The sequence below is a fragment of the Nerophis lumbriciformis genome, linkage group LG09 (genome assembly GCF_033978685.3).
Source record: "Nerophis lumbriciformis linkage group LG09, RoL_Nlum_v2.1, whole genome shotgun sequence".
In the NCBI taxonomy this organism is placed as follows: Eukaryota; Metazoa; Chordata; class Actinopteri; order Syngnathiformes; family Syngnathidae; genus Nerophis; species Nerophis lumbriciformis.
The window spans coordinates 47,522,501-47,543,304 of NC_084556.2; the positions used below are offsets into that span (position 1 = coordinate 47,522,501).

General features: G+C 32.7%; 2 protein-coding genes across 4 annotated transcripts in view; one reads left to right on the forward strand and one right to left on the reverse strand.

Moving 5' to 3' along the window:
• Positions 1 to 15,653, reverse strand: part of pou2f3 (POU class 2 homeobox 3) — a 54,421-nt gene extending 38,768 nt beyond the window's left edge. The window contains exon 1 of the mRNA XM_061963045.1: positions 15,600 to 15,653. Coding sequence (XP_061819029.1) covers positions 15,600 to 15,648 — 49 coding nt within the window. The 5' untranslated portion in view covers positions 15,649 to 15,653. The remainder of the gene's footprint in view (positions 1 to 15,599) is intronic.
• A 4,784-nt stretch (positions 15,654 to 20,437) lies between these two features.
• The window catches only part of trim37 (tripartite motif containing 37), a 39,188-nt gene continuing 38,821 nt past the window's right edge, over positions 20,438 to 20,804 (forward strand). For all 3 annotated transcript variants that reach the window (XM_061963041.2, XM_061963043.2, XM_061963044.2), the window contains exon 1: positions 20,438 to 20,630. The gene's annotated coding sequence lies outside the window, so the exon portion shown is untranslated. The remainder of the gene's footprint in view (positions 20,631 to 20,804) is intronic.

Below are 20,804 nucleotides of genomic sequence, written 5' to 3' on the forward strand. Positions count from 1 at the left end.
TCATACTTTAAAGACAACCAATATACAAGTACATGTAATTTAGTACTTTATTCCTACCCATACTTTAAAGACAACCAATATACAAGTACAAGTACTTTACTTCTACTCATACTTTAAAGACAACCAATATACAAGTACAAGTGCTTTAGTACTTTACTCCTACTCATACTTTTAAAGACAACCAACAAACACGTACAAGTACTTTAGTACTTTACTCCTACTCATACTTTAAAGAAAACCAATATACAAGTGCAAGTACTTTAGTACTTTACTCCTACTCATCCTTTAAAGACAACCAATATACAAGTACAAGTACTTTACTACTTTACTCCTACTTATACTTTAAAGACAACCAATACACAAGTACAAGTACTTTAGTACTTTACTCCTACTCATACTTTAAAGACAACCAATATACAAGTACAAGTGCTCTACTACTTTACTCCTACTCATACTTTTAAGGACAACCAATATACAAGTACAGGTACTTCAGTACTTTACTCTTACTTCTACTTTACAGACAACCAATATACAAGTACAAGTACTTTAGTACTTTACTTCTACTCATACTTTAAAGACAACCAATGTACAAGTACAAGTACTTTAGTACTTTACTCCTACTCATACTTTACAGACAACCAGTATACAAGTACAAGTACTTTAGTACTTTACTCCTACTCATACTTTTAAAGACAACTAACAAAGAAATACAGGTACTTTAGTACTTTACTCCTACTCAAAATTTTAAAGGCAACCAATGGACAACTACAAGTACATTTGGTGTATTACTTCGACGAATGTTTCAGTACTACAGTACAGGTAGATAAGTGCGGTGACATGGTAGAGGAGTAAAAGAGGAAGTCTTCGTTGCTTCTTCCTACTCCTTTTCAGACACGTTGACTTGTGTACCTGCAGATACATGATGTACCTCAAATACAACCTTGTGTACCCGCAGATACATGATGTACCTCAAATACAACCTTGTGTACCTACAGATACATGATGTACCTCAAATACAACCGTGTGTACCCGCAGATACATGATGTACCTCAAATACAACCTTGTGTACCTGCAGATACATGATGTACCTCAAATACAACCGTGTGTACCCGCAGATACATGATGTACCTCAAATACAACCTTGTGTACCTGCAGATACATGATGTACCTCAAATACAACCTTGTGTACCCGCAGATACATGATGTACCTCAAATACAACCTTGTGTACCGGCAGATACATGATGTACTTCAAATACAACCTTGTGTACCTGCAGATACATGATGTACCTCAAATACAACCTTGTGTACCCGCAGATACATGATGTACCTCAAATACAACCTTGTGTACCCGCAGATACATGAAGTACCTCAAATACAACCTTGTGTACCTGCAGATACATGATGTATCTCAAATACAACCTTGTGTACCCGCAGATACATGAAGTACCTCAAATACAACCTTGTGTACCTGCAGATACATGATGTACCTCAAATACAACCTTGTGTACCTGCAGATACATGATGTACCTCAAATACAACCTTGTGTACCGGCAGATACATGATGTACTTCAAATACAACCTTGTGTACCTGCAGATACATGATGTACCTCAAATACAACCTTGTGTACCCGCAGATACATGATGTACCTCAAATACAACCTTGTGTACCCGCAGATACATGAAGTACCTCAAATACAACCTTGTGTACCTGCAGATACATGATGTATCTCAAATACAACCTTGTGTACCCGCAGATACATGAAGTACCTCAAATACAACCTTGTGTACCTGCAGATACATGATGTACCTCAAATACAACCTTGTGTACCTGCAGATACATGAAGTACCTCAAATACAACCTTGTGTACATGTTTTATCACCGTACTCTACAGCTATGTACTTATGGTTAGTACATGATAACGGCATGTTGGCTGCTAATTCAGTTATGCCCATGGACCTGAAACCGATCCGACAAGGATGAAAATATTGTAAAACAAGGCAAACATTGCGATCAAAGAAGAGCCTAATTAAAAGCGTCAAACACTTGACTGCAGGCGAGGGCTGGCCCCTTTTTCATATTCCTAAATTGTTCCGGAATCAGCAGAAGAATACATATTTGATCTGAGGTCTCCTTCCAAACAGACACACTCACAGGCCACGCCCCCTGTCATCATTTCAACACACAAGTCCATCCATTCATGTTTTGTGGCGCTCGTACGAGCGTTAACAAGCACGATGGAGCCTATCCCAGCCGCAACTACGCCTGGAGACTGCCAATCACAAACGTCAGCTACGTGAACCACTACACTACTACACGTTTTTCATCTACTACCACTCACCTTTTTAACTATAACTACAATACGACAGTGTCATGTTGTACTGTGTACTGTATATCGTAACATAAATACTACGGTATCAAATATCGCACTGTTAAAAAAATACTACAGTATCATATATTGATCTGTGTATATCGTAACAAAGAACTGCAGTATAATATATTGCTCTTTTTATCGTAACAACAATAGTACAGTATCATACACAGCCCTGTGTATATTGTAACAACAATATCACAGTATCTTAAATTGCACTGTGTGTATATCGTAACAGAAATACTACAGTATCATATATTGCACTGTGTATGTCGTAACAACAATAGTACAGTATCATATATCGCACTGTGTATATCATAACAACAATATTACAATATCCTATTTCTATTGTGTATACGGTGACAAAAATACCGCAGTATCATTATTGCACTGTGTATAGTAACAAAAATATACAGTATCATATATTGCTTTGTGGATATTGTAACAAAAATACCGCAGTATCATTATTGCACTGTGTATAGTAACAAAAAAATACAGTATCATATATTGCTTTGTGGATATTGTAACAAAAATACCGCAGTATCATTATTGCACTGTGTATAGTAACAAAAAAATACAGTATCATATATTGCTTTGTGGATATTGTAACAAAAATACTACAGTATTAAATATTGCAGTGTATATTATAACAACAATACTACAGTATCATACATTGAAGTGTATATTATGACAAAGCTACTACAGTATCATATATACTCTCGGCAGGGTCCTTGAGGGTGCATGGGAGTTTGCCCAACCAGTCTACATGTGTTTTGTGGACTTGGAGAAGGCATTCGACCGTGTCCCTCGGGAAGTCCTGTGGGGAGTGCTCAGAGAGTACGGGGTATCGGACTGTCTGATTGTGGCAGTCCGCTCCCTGTATGATCAGTGCCAGAGCTTGGTCCGCATTGCCGGTAGTAAGTCGGACACGTTTCCAGTGAGGGTTGGACTCCGCCAAGGCTGCCCTTTGTCACCGATTCTGTTCATAACTTTTATGGACAGAATTTCTAGGCGCAGTCAAGGCGTTGAGGGGATCTGGTTTGGTGGCTGCAGGATTAGGTCTCTGCTTTTTGCAGATGATGTGGTCCTGATGGCTTCATCTGGCCAGGATCTTCAGCTCTCACTGGATCGGTTCGCAGCTGAGTGTGAAGCGACTGGGATGAGAATCAGCACCTCCAAGTCCGAGTCCATGGTTCTCGCCCGGAAAAGGGTGGAGTGCCATCTCCGGGTTGGGGAGGAGATCTTGCCCCAAGTGGAGGAGTTCAAGTACCTCGGAGTCTTGTTCACGAGTGGGGGAAGAGTGGATCGTGAGATCGACAGGCGGATCGGTGCGGCGTCTTCAGTAATGCGGACGCTGTATCGATCCGTTGTGGTGAAGAAGGAGCTGAGCCGGAAGGCAAAGCTCTCAATTTACCGGTCGATCTACGTTCCCATCCTCACCTATGGTCATGAGCTTTGGGTTATGACCGAAAGGACAAGATCACGGGTACAAGCGGCCGAAATGAGTTTCCTCCGCCGGGTGGCGGGGCTCTCCCTTAGAGATAGGGTGAGAAGCTCTGCCATCCGGGAGGAGCTCAAAGTAAAGCCGCTGCTCCTCCACATCGAGAGGAGCCAGATGAGGTGGTTCGGACATCTGGTCAGGATGCCACCCGAACGCCTCCCTAGGGAGGTGTTTAGGGCACGTCCCACCGGTAGGAGGCCGCGGGGAAGACCCAGGACACGTTGGGAAGACTATGTCTCCCGGCTGGCCTGGGAACGCCTCGGGGTCCCACAGGAAGAGCTGGACGAAGTGGCTGGGGAGAGGGAAGTCTGGGCTTCCCTGCTTAAGCTGCTGCCCCCGCGACCCGACCTCGGATAAGCGGAAGAAGATGGATGGATGGATGGATTATAACAACAATACTACAGTATTATATATTGTAGTGTATTTTATTACAGAAATACTAGAGTGTCATATATTGCACTGTGTATAATAACAAAAATACTACAGTATCAAATATTAAAGTGTATATTATGACAAAAAAACTATAGTATCATATATTGCACTGTGTATATCGTAACAACAATAGTACAGTATCATATATCGCACTGTGTATATTGTAACAACAATATTACAGTATCAAATATTGCATTGTGTATATCATTAAAAAAAATACTACAGTATCATATATTGTTCTGTGTATATCGTAACAAAGAACTACAGTATAATATATTGCCCTTTTTATCATAACAATATTACAGTATCATATTTGTACAGTGTGTATTGTAACAAAAATACTACAGTATCATACATTGCACTCTGTATAATAACACAAATACTACTGTATTTTATATTGCAGTGTATATTATAACAACAATACTACAGTATCATATATTGAAGTGTATATTATGACAAAACTACTACAGTATCATATATCGCACTGTGTATATCGTAACAACAATAGTACAGTATCATATATCGCACTGTGTATATTGTAACAACAATATTACAGTATCAAATATTGCATTGTGTATAGCGTAAAAAAATGCTACAGTATCATATATTGTTCTGTGTATATCGTAACAAAGAACTACAGTATAATATATTGCCCTTTTTATTATAACAACAATAGTACAGTATCATATATCGCACTGTGTATATCATAACAACAATATTACAGTATCATATTTGTACTGTGTATATGGTGACAAAAATACTACAGTATCATACATTGCACTCTGTATAATAACAAAAATACTACTGTATTTTATATTGCAGTGTGTATTATAACAACAATACTACAGTATCATATATTGAAGTGTATATTACGACAAAACTACTACAGTATCATATATCGCACTGTGTATATCGTAACAACAATAGTACAGTATCATATATCGCACTGTGTATATCGTAACAACAATAGTACAGTATCATATATCAGACTGTGTATATTGTAACAACAATATTACAGTATCAAATATTGCATTGTGTATATCGTAAAAAAATACTACAGTATCATATATTGTTCTGTGTATATCGTAACAAAGAACTACAGTATAATATATTGCTCTTTTTATCGTAACAAAAATACTACAGTTTCATATATTGCACTGTGTATATTGTAACAGAAATACTACAGTATCATATATTCTGCGTATGTCGTAACAAAAAACTACAGTATTATATTGGTCTGTTTATCATAACAAAAATACTACAGTATCATATATTGCACTGTGTATGTCGTAACAACAATAGTACAGTATCATATATCGCACTGTGTATATCATAACAACAATATTACAGTATCATATTTCTACTGTGTATACGGTGACAAAAATACCGCAGTATCATGTGTGTGTATAGTAACAAAAAAATACAGTATCATATATTGCTTTGTTGATATTGTAACAAAAATACTACAGTATTAAATATTGCCCTGTTTATAATAACAAAAATACTACAGTATTAAATATTGCAGTGTATATTATAACAACAATACTACAGTATTATATATTGAAGTGTATATTATTACAGAAATACTAGTGTCATATATTGCACTGTGTAGAATAGCAAAAATACTACAGTATCAAATATTAAAGTGTTTATTATGACAAAAATACTATAGTATCATATATCGCACTGTGTATATCGTAACAACAATAATACAGTATCATATATCGCACTGTGTATATTGTAACAACAATATTACAGTATCAAACATTGCAGTGTGTATATCGTAAAAAAATACTACAGTATCATATATTGTTCTGTGTATATCGTAACAAAGAACTACAGTATAATATATTGCCCTTTTTATCATAACAACAATATTACAGTATCATATTTGTACTGTGGGTATTGTAACAAAAATACTACAGTATCATACATTGCACTCTGTATAATAACACAAATACTACTGTATTTTATTTTGCAGTGTATATTAAAACAACAATACTACAGTATCATATATTGAAGTGTATATTATGACAAAGCTACTACAGTATCATATATCGCACTGTGTATATCGTAACAACAATAGTACAGTATCATATATCGCACTGTGTATATTGTAACAACAATATTACAGTATCAAATATTGCATTGTGTATAGCGTAAAAAAATGCTACAGTATCATATATTGTTCTGTGTATATCGTAACAAAGAACTACAGTATAATATATTGCCCTTTTTATCATAACAACAATAGTACAGTATCATATATCGCACTGTGTATATCATAACAACAATATTACAGTATCATATTTGTACTGTGTATATGGTGACAAAAATACTACAGTATCATACATTGCACTCTGTATAATAACAAAAAAACTACTGTATTTTATATTGCAGTGTGTATTATAACAACAATACTACAGCATCATATATTGAAGTGTATATTACGACAAAACTACTACAGTATCATATATCGCACTGTGTATATCGTAACAACAATAGTACAGTATCATATATCGCACTGTGTATATCGTAACAACAATATTACAGTATCAAATATTGCATTGTGTATATCGTAAAAAAATACTACAGTATCATATATTGTTCTGTGTATATCGTAACAAAGAACTACAGTATAATATATTGCCCTTTTTATCATAACAACAATATTACAGTATCATATTTGTACTGTGTGTATTGTAACAAAAATACTACAGTATCATACATTGCACTCTGTATAATAACACAAATACTACTGTATTTTATTTTGCAGTGTATATTAAAACAACAATACTACAGTATCATATATTGAAGTGTATATTATGACAAAGCTACTACAGTATCATATATCGCACTGTGTATATCGTAACAACAATAGTACAGTATCATATATCGCACTGTGTATATCATAACAACAATATTACAGTATCATATTTGTACTGTGTGTATTGTAACAAAAATACTACAGTATCATACATTGCACTCTGTATAATAACAAAAATACTACTGTATTATATATTGCAGTGTATAAACAACAATACTACAGTATCATATATTGAAGTGTATATTATGACAAAACTACTACAGTATCATATATCGCACTGTGTATATCGTAACAACAATAGTACAGTATCATATATCGCACTGTGTATATTGTAACAACAATATTACAGTATCAAATATTGCATTCTGTATATCGTAAAAAAATACTACAGTATCATATATTGTTCTGTGTATATCGTAACAAAGAACTGCAGTATAATATATTGCTCTTTTTATCGTAACAACAATAGTACAGTATCATATATCGCACTGTGTGTATCATAACAACAATATTACAGTATCCTATTTGTACTGTGTATATGGTGACAAAAATACCGCAGTAACATTATTGGACTGTGTATAGTAACAAAAAAAATACAGTATCATATATTGCTCTGTGTATATAGTAACAAAAATACTTCAGTATCATATATTGCCCTGTGTATAATAACAAAAATACTACTGTATTATATATTGCAGTGTATATTATAACAACAATACTACAGTATCATATATTGAAGTGTATATTATTGCAAAAATACTACAGCCTCATATGTTGCAGAGTATATTATAACAAAAATACTACAGTATCATATATTGCACTGTGTATAATAACACAAATACTACAGTATCATATATTGAAGTGTATATTATGACAAAAATACTACAGTATCATATATCACACTGTGTATATCGTAACAACAATAGTACAGTATCATATATCGCACTGTGTATATCGTGACAACAATATCACAGTATCATATTTGTACTGTTTATATTGTAACAAAAATACTACAGTATCATATATTGCACTGTGTATAATAACACAAATAATACAGTGTCATATATTGCAGTGTATATTATAACAAAAATACTACAGTATCATATATTGAAGTGTGTGTGTATTATAACAAATATATTACAGTATCATATATTGCACTGTGTAAAATAATAAAATAACTACAATATTATATATTGCCATGTATATTATAACAAAATACTAGTTATTGTACGTATAGTAACAAAAATACTACAGTATCAAATATTGCAGTATATATATAACAAAAATACTACAGTATCATATATTGCAGTAAATATTATAACAAACATACTACAGTATCATATATTGCACTGTGTATAATAACACACATACTACAGTATCATATATTGCAGTGTATATTATAACAAAAATACTACAGTATCATACATTGAAGTGTGTATATTATAACAAAAATATTACAGTATCATATATTGTACTGTGTATAATAACAAAAATACTACAATATTATATATTGCCGTGTATATTATAACAAAATACTACAGTTATTTTACTGTGTATAGTAACAAAAATACTACAGTATCATGTATTGAAATGTATCTTATAACAAAAATACTACAGTATCATATATTGAACTGTGTATAATAACGCAAATACTACAGCGTCATATATTGCAGTGTTTATTATAACAAAATACTACAGTTATTTTACTGTGTATAATAACAAAAATACTACAGTATCATATATTGAACTGTGTATAATAACACAAATACTACAGTGTCATATATTGCAGTGTATATTATAACAAAAATACTACAGTATCATATATCGAAGTGTGTATATTATAACAAAAATATTACCGTATCATATATTGCACTGTGTATAATAACAAAAATAACTACAATATTTTATATTGCCATATATATTATAACAAAATACTACAGTTATTGTACTGAGTATAGTAACAAAAATACTACAGTATCAAATATTGCAGTATATATATATATATATATATATATGTAACAAAAATACTACAGTATCATATATTGCAGTAAATATTATAACAAACATACTACAGTATCATATATTGCACTGTGTATAATAAGACACATACTACAGTATCATATATTGCAGTGTATATTATAACAAAAATACTACAGTATCACACATTGAAGTGTGTATATTATAACAAAAATATTACCGTATCATATATTGCACTGTGTATAATAACAAAAATAACTACAATATTTTATATTGCCATATATATTATAACAAAATACTACAGTTATTGTACTGAGTATAGTAACAAAAATACTACAGTATCAAATATTGCAGTATATATATATATATATATATATATATATATATATATATATATATATATATATATATGTAACAAAAATACTACAGTATCATATATTGCAGTAAATATTATAACAAACATACTACAGTATCATATATTGCACTGTGTATAATAAGACACATACTACAGTATCATATATTGCAGTGTATATTATAACAAAAATACTACAGTATCACACATTGAAGTGTGTATATTATAACAAAAATATTACAGTATCATATACTGTATCACTGTGTATAATAACAAAAATACTACAATATTATATATTGTTTTGTATATTATAACAAAATACTACAGTTATTGTACTGAGTATAGTAACAAAAATACTACAGTATCATATATTGCAGTGTATATGACAAGAAAAATATTACAGTATAATTTATTGCAGAGTATATTGTAACCCAAATACTACAGTGTCATATATTGCACTGTGTATAATAACACAAATACTACAGTATCATATATTGCACTCTATTGTAACAAAAATACTACAGTATCTTATATTGCACTGGGTATATAGTAACACAAATACTCCAGTATCATTTATTATACTGAGTATTATAGCAAAAATACCGGCTGACAGGACAGGTTTTAAAAAAGCAGTAAGTAGGTAGATTTTTTAAGTGAATATTATATGAACACATTTTATTATTACTCATCCATTTTCTATATTGCTTATCCTCAATGGGGTCGCGGGTAAGTTGGAGCCTATCCCAGCTGACTTGGGGCGAGAGGCGGGATCTACCCTAGACTGGTGGCCAGCCAATCACACAGCACGTATAGACAACCACTCATATTAATGCCTATGGACAATTTAGTCTTCAATGAAGCCAACATGGATATTTCTGGATTCAGGAGGAAGCCGAGTACTCAAACACGCACAGGGCGTCAGACGACAAAAAGGGGCTTCGAACCCAGATCTCCTGACTGCGGCCTAACCACTTAGCCAGTGTGCAGCCTTCATTATTCGCACAGTATGTTCCATACTATTTTCCAAAGAGCCTAAAAAATGGATCATCAAATGTATTTGCGTTGTTTTCCTCAACGCTGGCAAAGTGAGTAAATGAACACGACCGGTCCCACAATGCATTGCAGTAGCTAATGCCACTCATCAGCGTTTGGTGTCTTGTGCTTTTCATTTGAAAGAACGTTACGATTTAAAATAGTTATTGTTGCCTTTAAAGGGAAACTGCACTTCTTTTGGGTAAATTTGTTCTTCATTTACAATCCTTATTTTCTTTCCATTTTTCTGTTCATTCTAAATTGTAAAAAAAAAAAAAAAAAACTGCTAGAAAGAGGCGGCTAACAATTTAGTTCATGGGATTGTAGTGTTTTATATTCTAATTTATAATTTATACAATATTTATTTACTATATATATAAATATAGTACCTACTCAGTGGCCTAGTGGTTAGAGTGTCCGCCCTGAGATCGGTAGGTTGTGAGTTCAAACCCCGGCCGAGTCATACCAAAGACTATAAAAAAATGGGACCCATTACCTCCCTGCTTGGCACTCAGCATCGAGGGTTGGAATTGGGGGTTAAATCACCAAAATGATTCCCGGGCGCGGCCACCGCTGCTGCCCACTGCTCCCCTCACCTCCCAGGGGGTGATCAAGGGTGATGGGTCAAATGCAGAGAATAATCTCGCCACACCTAGTGTGTGTGTGACAATCATTGGTACTTTAACTTTAACTTATATATATATATATATATATATATATATATATATATATATATATATATATATATATATATATATATATATATATATATATATATATATATATATATATATATATATATATATATATATATCCATCCATCCATCCATCCATCCATCCATCCATATATATATATATATATATATATATATATATCAAAATACATAAATGTTATATACATTATAATATATATTTATTATATATAATGTCTATTTTTTTGTAACATATTTATTATAAATAATTAAATATATATTCATAATAATATAATATTTGTTATGAATCAAGCACTCTAAAAACAAAACTCCAAAAAGGTTTCGTATACTTTCTATAAGTATGGGATGGTTGTATCTTTCAGCACACGCCTTGTGCTCCTCGTTATAGTTGATGAATTCCAAATAATCTTCACCCCTCAGGTAAAAAATGCTAAGACAAAGAGCATCTTGTCTTCCTTGCAACGTCTTTTTAGCTGTTAGCGTGTGGAATTTCTGCATTTCAAACGTTTCCAAACTCGTTAGTCTGAGGCGCTGTGAGCAAGGTGCTGTGTTACTACGCCAGAAAAGTAGTTCCTCTGTGTTAGCTCCTACAATAACAATGTTGCTATTCATGGTTAATAATATAACCTTGTTAGAGTTTTCTTTTCAGGGCTTTATATGTCAAATAATACGAACCCATCACCTGCATTGTTAGCCACCTCGTGTTAGCAGTTTATTACTATGTAGAATAAACAGAAGAGCGAAAGACGTGTGTTTTTGTCTCACATAAGGATTTTGAATGTTGAGTATAATTAAAATAAGTTTTCCTCTAACGGTGAAAATCAAATATTTTGCTGCTTAAAGTGATGATTTTTGGGGGCATCTACATCAACTATATGATTTGCCTGAGAAGCTGCACAGGACAAAAATAAATAAAATAAAAAATAAAAAAGGAAAGTGATGATTTTTTTGATTTTTTTTTGCAGCATTGGAACGAAAACGCAAAGTCCAGATTGCAGTAACGTAAAAGAAAAATAATTAAACGCACACAAAAGTGGACGGCCATTGTTTCAATGAGTGTTCTGCATTTGTGTTGACTGTTCCCCTTTTTTATGTTTTGTTTTGTCGCTGTCCTTGTGTAGGACAGCATTTCTCAGCAAATACCCTCAGGTGCATCCTGGTGTGGCCGCCAACTGTCACTACATACACGCACGCACACACACACACACACACACACACACATACAAGCACAGACAGGTCAATATAATGCCTCTTTGTGCTTTCAGTGGGAAATAAAGGAGACACTTTGCTACATTACACCTGCAAGCTATTTTTCAATATCCTCATAATATAGATATATATACATACATATTTGTATGTATATGTATATATACATACACACATATATGTATATATATATATATATATATATATATATATATATATATATATATATATATATATATATATATATATATATATATATATATATATATATATATATATATATATATATATATATATATATTTTGGCCCTGCGATGAGGTGGCGACTTGTCCAGGGTGTACCCCGCCTTCCGCCCGATTGTAGCTGAGATAGGCTCCAGCGCCCCCCGCGACCCCAAAGGGAATAAGCGGTAGAAAATGGATGGATGGATATATATATATATATATATATATATATATATATATATATATATATATATATATATATATATATATATATATATATATATATATATATATATATATATATATATATATGCTACAATACGCATTGGGCACTTCATAAATGCCCAATAAAAAAGATATGCGCTCGACCAATCAGCAGTCCTTCAAGACCATTTTTTTGGCACACTTAAATGTGTGACAGTATTTTTTTGTTATAATATACACTATAAAATATGATACTGTAGTATTTTTGCTACTAAACACAGTGCAATATATGATACTGTAGTATTTTTGTTACTAATCGTTTTTATTACTAAAACGATAAACACAGAGCAATATATGATACTGTAGTATTTTTGTAATTATATATATACACTACTGTAGTATTTTTGTTATAATACACACTGCAATATATGATACTGTAGTATTTTTGTTACGATACACAGTGCAATATATGAGACTGTAGTACTTTTGTTTACTATACATTGTGCAATACGTGATACTGTAGTATTTTCCGTTACAATATACACAGTGCAATATAGGATACTATATTGTTTGTTATTGTACACAGTGCAGTATATGATACTGTAGTATTTTTGTTTACTATACACTGTGCAATATTAGATACTGTAGTATTGTTGTTATAATACTCAGTGCAATATATGATATTGTAGTATTTTTGTTATAGTATGTAGTGCAATATATGATACTGTAGTATTTGTGTTTGCTATACACAGTGCAATATGTGATGCTGTAGTATTTTTGTTATTATACTCAGTGCAATATACTGTATGATACTGTAGTATTTTGGTATAATACTCAGTGCAATATATGATACTGTAGTATTTTGTTATAATACTCAGTGCAATATATGATACTGTAGTATTTTTGTTATAGTATGCAGTGCAATATATGATACTGTAGTATTTTTGTTTACTATACACATACTGTAGTATTTTTGTTATAATACTCAGTGCAATATATGATAGTGTAGTCTTTTTGTTACAATGCTCTGTGCAATATATGATACTGTAGTATTTTTATTACAATATACTCAGTGCAATACATGATACTGTAGTATTTTGGTATAATCAGTGCAATATATGATATTGTAGTATTTTTCTTATAATACTCAGTGCATTATATGATACTGTAGTATTTTTGTTATAATACTCAGTGCAATATACTGTATGATACTGTAGTATTTTGTTATAATACTCAGTGCAATACATGATAGTGTAGTATTCTGGTATAATAATCAGTGCAATATCTGATACTGTAGTATTTTGTTGTAATACTCAGTGCAATATATGATACTGTAGCATTTTTGTTATAATACTCAGTGCAATATATTATATTGTAGTATTTTTGTCATAATACGCAGTGCAATATTTGATACTGTAGTATTTGTGTTATAATAGTCAGTGTAATATATGATACTGTAGTATTTATGTTATAATAGTCAGTGTAATATATGATACTGTAGTATTTGTGTTATAATACTCAGTGCAATATTTGATACTGTAGTATTTGTGTTATATTAGTCGGTGTAATATTTCATACTGTAGTATTTGTGTTATAATAGTCAGTGTAATATATGATACTGTAGTATTTATGTTATAATAGTCAGTGTAATATATGATACTGTAGTATTTGTGTTATAATACTCAGTGCAATATTTGATACTGTATTATTTGTGTTATAATAGTCGGTGTAATATTTGATACTGTAGTATTTGTGTTATAATAGTCAGTGTAATATGATACTGTAGTATTTATGTTATAATAGTCAGTGTAATATATGATACTGTAGTATTTGTGTTATAATACTCAGTGCAATATTTGATACTGTAGTATTTGTGTTATAATAGTCGGTGTAATATTTGATACTGTAGTATTTGTGTTATAATAGTCAGTGTAATGTATGATACTGTAGTATTTGTGTTATAATAGTCAGTGTAATATATGATACTGTAGTATTTGTGTTATAATAGTCAGTGTAATATATGATACTGTGGTATTTGTGTTATAATAGTCAGTGTAATATTTGATACTGTAGTATTTGTGTTATAATACTCAGTGCAATATTTGATACTGTAGTATTTGTGTTATAATAGTCAGTGTAATATATGATACTGTAGTATTTGTGTTATAATAGTCAGTGTAATATATGATACTGTGGTATTTGTGTTATAATAGTCAGTGTAATATTTGATACTGTAGTATTTGTGTTATAATACTCAGTGCAATATTTGATACTGTAGTATTTGTGTTATAATAGTCAGTGTAATATATGATACTGTAGTATTTGTGTTATAATAGTCAATGCAATATATGATGCTGTAGTATTTGTGTTATAATAGTCAGTGTAATGTATGATACTGTAGTATTTGTGTTATAATAGTCAGTGTAATATATGATACTGTAGTATTTGTGTTATAAAAGTCAGTGCAATATATGATACTGTAGTATTTGTGTTATAATAGTCAGTGCAATGTATGATACTGTAGTATTTGTGTTATAATACTCAGTGCAATCAGGGTAAAAGTCAGCTTCAGTCTTATTTATTAGGCCCACATAAATGTGAGGATGTTTTTCTTGAGTCTGTGTAAAATGTAAGTCACATGAATCCCAGATTGAAGATATTAAAATCATGCTAATTATTCCATGACTATTTGAATAAATAAAAATTGACGTTACGCGACAGATGTCGAAAAAAATATCTTGGAGAGCTTTAACATCCTCACCTTGCTGCTCTTGCTGAGCGTCCGACTGCTCCAAAGAGTCTGCGCTCATCTTTTCTATCTGCAACCATAAAAACTGCTGAGTTTGCCACCAAAAACGCCAGCCAGGAAAAAAACATCTTGTTTTAATGGTAATGAGCCCGGCAGCAGAGCACATACATGCATATATATTTAAATTCTAATTACATACATGTATATTTTAATTCTAATTACATATATATTTGAATTGCCGTGACTCACCTCAGGATCCACCTGGTGTTTCTGCGAGAAATGTCCAAGAAAAGTTTGGGAAATCCAACCACTGCTACTTTGTCATTTTCCAAAGTGGAGGAACGCACCTGTGCAGTATACCTGCGAGGCTGATTTGCATACGCCTCCATGCGCCCTATCCAGACGCAGACTGTTTGCATAAAACAACAAGGCCAAACGCACACACACACTCCGTCTCACCTGTGGGAAAAAATAGGTTTGCAGCGCAGTCTGAGCCACAAACACACTAATATGACTTTATATTATATCGTACTGTATCATAATATATACTTAATAGGTTAGCATTTTTTTGCAGTGTCGACCAAAACTGCTTGCACGGCGTTTGCACGGTTGCATGTGTACCTAATAAAATGTCCTATGGCTGTTTGCATACCCATGTATGAATCTTGAAATGTTAATAGCTGTGCTTAATTAAAACAATGTTTAAGTTTGCTCAAACCGTGCCAATAGACCAAAGAAACAGAAATGACATGTAAATATACCTTTAAAAACGCATGTGGTAGAGCAGATCATTTACAGTGCATTACTGTATTAGTAATGTTTTTTTTTATTATTATATTTGCATTTTTAGTAACAATGAATGTGAACATGACATAAAAATATACATACCTGTATATTTATGCATAAGAGTATAGAGATGGGAGTGTTTTTAGTTTTATTTTTTTGTACCACTATTTAAAAAAATATATATCTGTATTTATTTTTATTTTATTTATTTATTTTTTTAATATATGACAGTCACTGTAATTATTTTTTTTATTAATTTAAAAAGGGACAATGTTAAATGACAATATATTGTATAATTGTGAGAAATAAAGTATAATACAATAAAGTAATAAAAAAAAGAGTTCACATACAATCTTGCAGAACAATAGTGACGTAGATTGAGGGAATGGCAAAGTCAATTGTTTTAATTGTCATTATTATTCAACAAGGAATAATAATAAAACAGTAATATATATTTTTTTAATATAAAAATATATAATTTATAAATATAATAATATACATATATGTAATATAGTACATATATATAATGTACAAATATGAACATATAAATATAAATTCAACAAGGAACTTAGACTTCCTTTTTATTGTCGTTCAAATTTGAACTTTACAGCACAGATAACAATGAAATTTCGTTACATAAGGTCATGGTAGTGCAGGATAAAAAAGCAATAAGGTGCATATATAAATAAATAAATATATATAAATATACATATAAAATAAATAAATATATATAAATATATATAAATAAATAAATAGATTACTATACAGATAAATATATTGCACTTTTCCACATGCGTCCACGTTTATGGATGTATGTTATATACAGTTTTAACATTGGAACAATGTTAAAACTGTAATATATTATCAAATAATAATAAACTATGTGTGAGGGATAACTTTTTGAGTAAAAGACGAAGAATTAATAATCATTGTATGTGTAAAAAATTAAAAAAAAAATAAAAAAAAAAAATATATATATATATATATATATATATATATATATATATTAAACCTGTATTATATCATTGAATATTAATACACTGTGTGAGGGATAACTTTTGGAGTAAAAGACAAATAATTAATAATCATAGTATGTCTAATATACATATATAGGGCTCTCCCTTAGAGATAGGGTGAGAAGCTCCGTCATCCGGGAGGAGCTCAAAGTAAGGCCGCTGCTCCTCCACATGGTTCAGGCATCTGGTCAGGATGCCACCCGAACGCCTCCCGAGGGAGGTGTTTCAGGCACGTCCGACCGGTAGGAGGCCACGGGGAAGACCCAGGACACGTTGGGAAGACTATCTCTCCCGGCTGGCCTGGGAACGCCTCGGGATCCCCCGGGAGGGTCTGGACGAAGTGGCTGGGGAGAGGAAAGTCTGGGCTTCTCTGCTTAGGCTGCTGCCCCCGCGACCCGACCTCGGATAAGCGGAAGAAGATGGATGGATATAAAAATGGGACCATTACCTCCCTGCTTTGGCACTCAGCATCAAGGGTTGGAATTGGGGGTTAAATCACCAAAAATGATTCCCGGGCGTGGCCACTGCTGCTGCTCACTGCTCCCCTCACCTAGTGTGTGTGTGTGACAATCATATAAAAGAAAGAATGTGTATATATTCATATATATATATATATATATATATATATATATATATATATATATATATATATATATATATATATATATATATATATATATATATATATATATATATATAAATAAGTTAAAGTTAAAGTACCAATGATTGTCACACACACACCAGGTATGGCAAAATTATTCTCTGCATTTGACCCATCACCCTTGATCACCCCCTGGGAGGTGAGGGGAGCAGTGGGCAGCAGTGGTACCCCGCCCGGGAATCATTTTTGGTGATTTAACCCCCAATTCCAACCCTTGATGCTGAGTTCTAAGCAGGGAGGTAACGGGTCCCATTTTTATAGACTTTGGTATGACTCGGCCGGGGTTTGAACTCACGACCTACCGATCTCAGGAGGAGACTCTAACCACTCAGCCACTGCTATATATATATAAATAATAATAAAAAACTACTACAATATATATATATATATATATATATATATATATATATATATATATATATATATATATATATATATATATATATATATATATATATATTTTGTGAATTAGATACACCTGCAGTCTGCAGGTGTACCTAATGTTGTGGCCCTGCAGTCATTCACAACTCCTCCAACACGAACATTATTGTTTTTGCACTTTTTGGCTTCTTATGAAATAACTTTTTTAGATAGATTCAATCTTGCACGTGGAAAGTTTAAGTGTGGGCTTTTGTTGATATAACAATTCTACGGCGGGGGTGCAGGAGGCGGGATTACTGGAGCCTCAGCCAGTGTGTCGTTTTATGATCGCTCAGCACAAGAAATACGTTACACACATACAGTTGTTGACAAAATACACTGTACATTATATACCTCAGCTAACTAAACTATGGAAATGTATAATATAATTCATATAGCAATACAGTCTCACTGCACAGCAGGCCAGCAGTTAGCCGAGTCCGGAATCCATGTTGAGGCACTGAGTGACGTGCCTCAACTGGCTGCTGATCACCGCACTGTCTCTTCTCAGTATTTGAACGGCAAATGTGAAAATTCAGCGATTTTGAATAAAAATAATCTAAAACTGGTGAAGTTAAATGGAAAATAACTTTATAGTATAATCACTGGATACATATAACAATTTAATTAATTTTTTTTCTTTTTAAATTTTTTTTCTTTCCATGATGGCAGGTGAGGCAGGGCCTCACCTGCCTCTAGTGACTGCACGTCACTGATATATACTGTGTATATATATATTTGTAATCTATACACATATATGTATATATACATACATATATGTGTGTGTATGTAAATTTAATATAAATATATAAAAATGTAAAAAAATTCAAAAATTGTAATCATAGTACTTTCATATTTGGTGATTGCCAGTTGTGCAGAGTGTAAAGTGAGATAATGTGTCGAAATTAGCTCCAAATAAATCATACTTGCCAACCTTGAGACCTCCGATTTCGGGAGGTGGGAGGTGGGGGCGTGGTCGGGGGTGGGTCAGGGCGTGGTTGGGGGCGTGGTTAAGAGGGGAGGAGTCTATTGACAACTAGAATTCACCAAGTCAAGAATTTCATATATATATATATATATATATATATATATATATCCTGAAAATATGCAAACAAAACTGTGTTTAGATAATTGATACTTCAAACTTGCATAAATAAATATTAAGGAATATAACATAACTTGGTTTCTGAGAGCTTCAAAATATAATGAATAAAATGCTAAAGTTGTTGGTAAACAAGCAATTATTTTAATAATTAAATATGGTCATTTTAAATGAATTATTATGATAATTTAAAATGAATTATTTCAAATAGGTTTATTTTAATGTATAATTCTATGGCTGGATGTAATAAGGAGTCAGAAAAAATAAAAATAAAAATACAATAAATGTTGATGTTTTTAGCAAAATATAGTAACATTTTATTTAGTTTTTTTTTTTTTTAATTAATAAATATATTTATTTTTAGGTAAGATAAATATAATAATACAATTTATCTCTAGGCTGGATGATTTATTTCTTGTCACCCTGTTGTCCTCCCGTCGTGAAAAAAGGCAGTCCTCACTCAGGTCCGCACGGCTGAAAATCGGGAGATTTTCGGGAGAATATTTGTCCCGGGAGGTTTTCGGGAGAGGCGCTGAATTTCGGGAGTCTCCCGGAAAATTCGGGAGGGTTGGCAAGTATGAAATGAATAGATTACAAATTATACCAAACGTGAAAATACATTAGATGAATTCAAACCCCGCCTTCCGCCCGAATACAGCCCCGCCACCCCGGAAGGAACAAGCGGTAGTAAAATGAATGGATGGATGGATGGAATTCAAACCATTAGCGACGCCATCTACAGGCTGTGCCCGTTACTACCGCAGGGTGGCGGTAGAGTCCGTTGACGCTGCGCGGCGCACGTAATTACAGCTAAGAGAAGAAAATGCCGCGCTGTGATTGGCCATCGCTAGGGGACATGAACCCTCGTTGCACTGCGTCTTCAATGAGCAGGGTCTTCTTCCCCAGCCGCCCGCTTTCATCTTTTAAACGTTTCCCCGTCAACCCTTAACACCCGAGACGACGCCTTGGCTTTTGTGGAGAAAGAAAAAAAGCAACGAAAGATGTAGGTCTCGTTTGGAGGTCGTAGCATCAGGCGGGACGTACGAAAGACGAGTTTGGTAGGTGGGCGACACACGCTAAATAGCCACTAAGCTATCTGGCCTCTCGCTTGGTCAATACATAATTGATTAAAAACGACCTCTCATGTTACACTCTATATTCATTTATCATTTAAATACTACATTTAATGTTCATATTGGCGTGTGGGCTGATAATGCTGGACCTTCTATTGG